Genomic DNA, 6,708 nt, shown 5'->3' on the forward strand with positions numbered 1-6,708 from the left:
GATTAGGAAGGAGAATGCGGGGGCGGACGAGGGGGACCGCGGCAAGTTGCCCGACCCTCTCGTCCGACTCCCGCTTTGGCTAAGCCGGATTGCAGATCATATACTCTAATGCTAATGTAATATTAACGTAACACGGTGATGTGATCTGGGTTTCCAGAAGGTTCTGGACAGCGCCTAACGTTCCGTCTGTGCGCAGGTGTGACCAATGCGGACGTTCCTACCGCCACGCCAGCTCCCTCCTCAACCACAAGAACACGCACACGCTCGGCAACTACCACTGCGCCGTGTGTCTTAAGACCTACTCGAACCTCCTGGCCCTCAAGAACCACCGGCGCATACATTCAGAGATGAGGCGCCACCGCTGCCACGATTGCGGCAAGTGCTTCCGCGTGGCCTCGCAGCTCTACAACCACAAACGGGTCCACCAAAAGCAGCGGGAGCTGACCTGCGCCTCTTGCCGCCGCGCCTTCCCCACACAGGCCAGCTTCCGACTGCACATGGAGATTAGCCACGGCCAGGAGCCCCAACATCCCCCACCGCACCGCCACCGGCCGGGCTGGGGCTCCGGCCTGGACCTCACCTTGATGCAGGGCAGGGACGGCGAGGGGCATGCAGTGCCCAAACCCCACGTGTGCGAACAGTGCGGCCGATCCTATCGCCACGCCAGCTCTCTGGTCAACCACAAGAACAGCCACAAGACCGGAAGCTACTTCTGCAACTCGTGCCACAAGCAATTCCCCAACTTGATGTCCCTTAAGAACCACCGGCGCATCCACACCGAGCCCAAGCGCTACCAGTGCCCTGAGTGCGGCAAGTCCTTCCGGGTGTCCACGCAGCTCATCTGTCACCGCCGCATGCACACCAAGGAAAAACCCTTTACATGCCCGCAGTGCGACAAACGCTTCTCCTCCAAGTCCAACCTCAGGCACCATATGAAGGTACACTGGGCTGGCGCCTCCTCGGCGCCGCCCCATAGGGCCGCCGGGCCGCCACCCAACTTTGGCGGCATGCCGGGCGGCGCCTTCGTTTAAACCGATCTCACTCGCGGGACTCAGCGCGCTTCCTTTTTGCGGTGCTACTTTGTGTACGAGAGACAAAACGGATAGAGGATGGCACATGAACACGCCCACTTGATCGAGTGACGAATGGACTGAGCAAGAAAGAAGTGGCGGGACTGTGACGGACTTTTCCCCCGCCCATATCACTTGTGGCCTCGCTTTGGACGGTGAAATATCGGGCAGTGGATGTATCTGTCAGGAAGCTTTGCCTCCTGATTGTGTAGACTAGTTAGCGTCATAGGCGTATGTGTATATATGTACGTGCGTGTAGTAGCAGCAGCACTAGTGTGTAGACCTCGTTAGAGCTCTGATTACCCATAATCCTCCTGGCCGCTGTGCTAAAGGGACCTTTGTATCTTTTAGGGTAGCTTTTGCCGTATTTATTGACTGGACGCCGCGGTGCTAGTTAGCGTCGTGATGTTAGCAAGCGCGTTTGACTTTGTCCGTTTGCTTAGTTTGCGGTCACGTGACTTTTCTAACGTCTTTTGATAATTTGTTAAATTTCAACCGCTGAGGACTGAAAACAGACTACCGAGTGGTGTCTGTCCAATTGCGAGACATCACAGTAGCGCTCGCATTAGCCTTGGCGTCCTGTTGACAGACTGGTTCGACGTCAGCTATCATTAAATGATGATGATGTTCGTAAAACAGGAAATTGAATCACTAAAGAAAAGATTTGGAGAGACTGACCTCCCGGGAACACACGTCCTTAACGTTATTGTTTTAATATTGACTGTGCTTCTTTTTACACTTGTATGATGGTCTACGCATGTATTTTGTATTTCTCGTGTTTTGACGTCAAACTCGACCGTCAACTTCATTTACACACATTAAAAGACTTCCACAAATTTCCTAGAGTTGCCGATTTCAAACGACAAGCTTTCTGATTGCACAGTGACCAATCGCAAACATTTAGAAATCCCTCCATCCTTTTGCGCACATTTCAACATTCGTCCGTCCATTCAGTCCCGTCTGTTCAGATGAGAATGCAGGTGCACGCAAAGCCACTAGGTGGTGCGCAAGCACCTGTTTTGTCTGCAGTCGCTATTTTTCTGTTGTTAACCCGTTATAGGGAACTCGTTTGAATCCTTGGCGGCTGTTGACGTTGCTAGATATCCAATCCATTTTGACTGGGAGAGGCTGGAAGTGAACGATCACTGTCAATAGAAGGCAGTGAGTGAAATACTATGAAATTATTTTTTAAAAAACAAAAAAACAAGTGTTCTTGGGAGGCAGAATGTATTTCTGTATTATTGTAATAGTTACATGTGTTTTTATTAACATTATATGAATATTATTGATTACAAAAATATATAAACATTTAAAATACAGTAATGATTGAGACCGGGAACCACACATGTGGATGTCTGTTCTTTATGGATTTTTTTTAATTCCCAGAAATAGTCACCTGCCCTATAAAGGGTAAGTTCATTCACTGCCATTGATGGCGATAGACATCAAATGTCATTCAACTGTGATGTGGATGACATTGAATTATGTTTCAATGGCATTGACAGTGATGAATGTCCAAGCCAGTTGTACTTTTGAGTTGTCTTTTTTTAATTTCTCCCTTTTCATTTAATATTCTTATATTACATTAATATATATAAATGTATATGTTGGAGAGCACAGACAATACTGAAAAAGCCGTTTCTGCTCTTGCACTCCCCTTTAAAAGAAACGGCTGTATTTTAAGCCAAAAACTGTGCTTCATAGAAATGTCTTTATGCTGCCATAGCAGATTCATGGCACATTAAGCCCTCGAGCTATTTTTAATTTGTCCGTTTTACCCTGGAAACCCCCGTTTACAGACGTTGCGCAACCGCTTTTGTTTCAACCCAGCCATAGAAAGAAGCCCAGTAATTCTATTTATTATTCGAAATGTCTGTAATTTTTCGCTTATAGTCATTCATTGATGTCTAATATTTAGTTTAAAAAACAACTTTGAAAAATTATTCACTCGCATATTTTAAACTTTTAAACAAATGACGTCACAATGAAAAAAAAAAAACGGCGTCTGTAAAAAGGTCATGGATATCTACCTCATAACTATTGCTTAATTGTATTTTTTTTGTTACTGTGTTACCGTCGCATTTTCTCCGATATGTTGGATGATAAATAATCGATCCAAACAAGGGGGGGAAAAAACCATTTAAAAGGGCAAATATATAAAAAAGAACGTCTGGACCACTCCTCGATGTCTGCGATTTCTGCATCGCGACCCTTGTTATATTACCATGTTTCACCCATAAAATCCCCCACAAATCCAACTGTGGCCATTCACAGCTGTGTCTTGACACTCAGTGATACATGCTACATGGAGTTTTTGGATCGAAACAAGGTAAGTACGCGATAATATCTCGATAAAGTCGTCGCGTCTTTAATTCTGTTTTCATGCTCTCACCTCCAGATAGGGTTTCGCTGTTTAAAAAAAACAAACTTTTTTTAAAAAATGCCCTCCTGTTCAAAATTTTTCTTCCCCCGAGTAATTCAGATTTTAAGCTTTCCAATGATGTATCACAAATGCATATCGGAAAGTTGGCCAAATTGGGGGTCTGAGAGTGGAAATTCAAGTCACCTGAGTGTTTTCCGCCATATGTATTTGAAAGTTTTTTTTTTTTTTTTTAAACAATAACATGTTAAGTACAAATGTAAAAAATATTCTCAAAAATTTGAAACTATTTTAAGAAATCGGTTCATACTTTGACTTTTTAAAAGAAATTTTCCCATGTGGTCACAGCCAGTCTTCCCGGTTTAAATGAATTGGACATTTATCGCCATCAATGGTTTGCAATGAATTAGGCTGAAAAAAGCCGGCTTTAGAGTGTTACTTTGGTCCGTGGATTTGTTTTTATTAATTTTAATGAATTTAGATTGCAATAAATTTCTGTTAATATAGTAATTATGTATAATTATATGAAATTACAATGATGATCAATAATAGAAAAATAGTTGCTAAAATTCTTGTTAGTGGTACCTCGACACACGATCTTTTTGACATCCGACGTAAAATTTGACTCGCCATTTGTTTCTACATCCGACGACATGCTTGAAATACGACGATTTATGACAGTGTCGCAGTTTCTTAGTTTTCCCGCAAGACTGATGCTCGGCTGATTTTCTTGTGAGGGAAATCACCATGTGAGGGAATGTTAGTGCAGGTCCTGAAAAAGGTGAGGCTTACCATTGAAATGAAGATGGAAATGGTAGAAAAATCTGAGCATGGTGGGCGTGTCCGTGAACTGGCTCGACAATCCGGCCGTGGAATGTCTACGTTCTCGATCGTTCTCCTACGACCTCCGTTCGCCAGTCTTTTTAAGTTAAAGTAACAATTATTATGATTGTAACCGCCCAAAAATTGCCAGCTTCGTCAGATTTGTAATCATTTATTTCGGAACTTGTTCAACACAACTTGCCTAATGTCCACTGCAGCGGAACATGAAAAGTCAAAAGTCTTCTTTCAAGTCAGCCACGCGGTATGTTCAGGTACACAACGCAAACCACGTTCGCGTTTAGATCCAAATTCGTTACATAATTACCGGTATTTTTATTCAGAGTTTTATTATGTATTAGCTTTGCTCTGTGTAATTGCGATAGTACCAGCAGCATTTATTAAGGATTTAGTGTAGGTTTTCGGGCTGTGGAACAAATAAATGGAATTATCATGTATTCTTATGGGAAAATCCTGCTTGAAATGCGACCATTTCAACTGACAAACAAGGTTCTGGAACGAATTAACTTTGTATGTAAAGGTACCCCTGTATATATACACACTACAGTATATGACCAAAAAGCTACTTGCCCTATAAAGAGTTAACGGTCTTAAGTGTAAAAATAAATAAAACACCAAAAACAGTCACTTCCTTTAAAGGGTTATTAGTCAACTTTTGAATAGTTTCTATCGTAGTGACCCTGAAAAGGGTTAAGTTTAAGAAGTTGTAACGCAAAAGAAAAAACATTACATTGTGGTAGGACATGGGTACAGGTACTTTTTAGCCATTCCAATATTCATGAAATAGCATAAAAGCAATTAGAAAAGTTGATGATTGTTTTTCTTAGTTTGAGTGTTGTAATTGGTCAAATGCAAAGGTGGGTAGGGTAGCTAAAATTTTCCTCAAGTAAGAGCAGCGTTACTTCAAAATAATATTACATAAGTAAAAGTAGTCATCCAAAAAAAAAGTACTCAAATACAAATAAAGTATACAGTAAAAATATTCAAGTTGTAAGCAGTGTTGTTAATCTTACTGAAAAAAAGTAATTAATTATAGTTACAAATTACTTCTCCCAAAAAGTAATTGCGTTAGTAACTCAATTACCTGAATGTAAGAGTAATTAGTTACTTGGCAAAGTAATTGGTGATAATTACTTTTTTTTTCCCCTCAAAAAAACAAAACAAAAAAACACTGGCCACACTATGTGAAATTTTTTGGTACAATTGGCCCGAGCGCAATTCTTTACCCTAATTTACCCTTTACCCTGAATCAACTGTTAAAAGTTGTTAGAATTGCTCCCATTATTGCATTAGTTCCCTTCTCTCTACTTTCGACATATGAAAGTTTTAAAACTGTTTCATCATTTAAAGATAGACTCAAGTCAAGATTTTGCCGATTTAGAAGTATTTTATATAAAAAGTTACTTAGGTTCGCTAGGAAGGTTCTCTACAACAGAGCCGTCCTAAAACGTCTACTGCTTCAAGATGGCGGCTGTCTACTAACGCATTTAGTGCCATGTCTGTCATTTTGCATCTAGTTATATCTATATACAGTACACGTGATATCTACCATGTCTACCATATCTACCATAACATGCGGGCGTAGTTTGTAGGCTATCGGCTACAACATGTATTATTGGAGCTACCTAGCATCGCGTTTGCTCGGCGTCACAACTTTCTTGCCTCCTCACAACTCCTGCTCTGCTCTGTCGTCTCGGTGAGTCCGTCTCCCTCAGACTTTTCGACCAATATAGTAACGCATAGTAACGCATGCCTTTCCGTCCGCAGTAACGGTAACGGCGTTGCCACGATGAGAAAAGTAATTAATTAGATTACCCACTACTGAAAAAAATAACGCCGTTAGTAACGCCGTTATATTGTAACGCCGTTATTAACAACACTGGTTGTAAGTAACATTGTAACTGCTTAGTTAAAAAAAAAAAAAAAAAAAATTAAACAATGGTATTTTTTTCTCTTCGCCCAAAAGTATAAGAACTGTTGTTAAAATGACACTGTACAATAACCCATTAGATAACCACATTAAGCCCAAGAAATGCAAAAAAAAAAAAAAAAAAAAAAAATCTTTTAATTCCGGGGGGGGGCAAAAATGAAGCAATATTTGTCTAAAGAGCATGAGCGTCCTCTAGTGGTGAAAATAGTTCCTGGTTTGAATAGTGAATAGTTCCTTCATAGTTACTATTACGAAATTAAAAGGATCATACCTCCGGTTTTCCGTGGTCAATCGGTGCCAAATAAAAACTGGGAGAGAGGTTTAAATCCGTGCTTTCCAGTTACAGTGGGGAGAACAAGTATTTGATACACTGCCGATTTTGCTGGTTTTCCCACTTGCAAGCCATGTAGGTTACAGGTCTGTAATTTGTATCATAAATTCTCAACTGTGAGGGACGGAATCTAATACAAAAATCCAGAAAATCACAT

General features: G+C 41.3%; 1 protein-coding gene across 2 annotated transcripts in view; it reads left to right on the forward strand.

Annotated features, from left to right (window-relative positions):
• Positions 1 to 6,325, forward strand: part of si:dkey-89b17.4 (zinc finger protein 646) — a 14,240-nt gene extending 7,915 nt beyond the window's left edge. Inside the window, exon 4 of one of the 2 annotated variants that reach the window (XM_057817706.1) lies at positions 197 to 6,325. In XM_057817706.1, the coding sequence (XP_057673689.1) occupies positions 197 to 1,031 (835 nt within the window). In that variant the 3' untranslated portion in view covers positions 1,032 to 6,325. The remainder of the gene's footprint in view (positions 1 to 196) is intronic. The other variant, XM_057817707.1, reaches the window with a different exon arrangement.
• Positions 6,326 to 6,708: the final 383 nt, after the last annotated feature.

Source organism: Corythoichthys intestinalis, chromosome 16 (genome assembly GCF_030265065.1).
Source record: "Corythoichthys intestinalis isolate RoL2023-P3 chromosome 16, ASM3026506v1, whole genome shotgun sequence".
NCBI lineage: Eukaryota > Metazoa > Chordata > Actinopteri > Syngnathiformes > Syngnathidae > Corythoichthys > Corythoichthys intestinalis.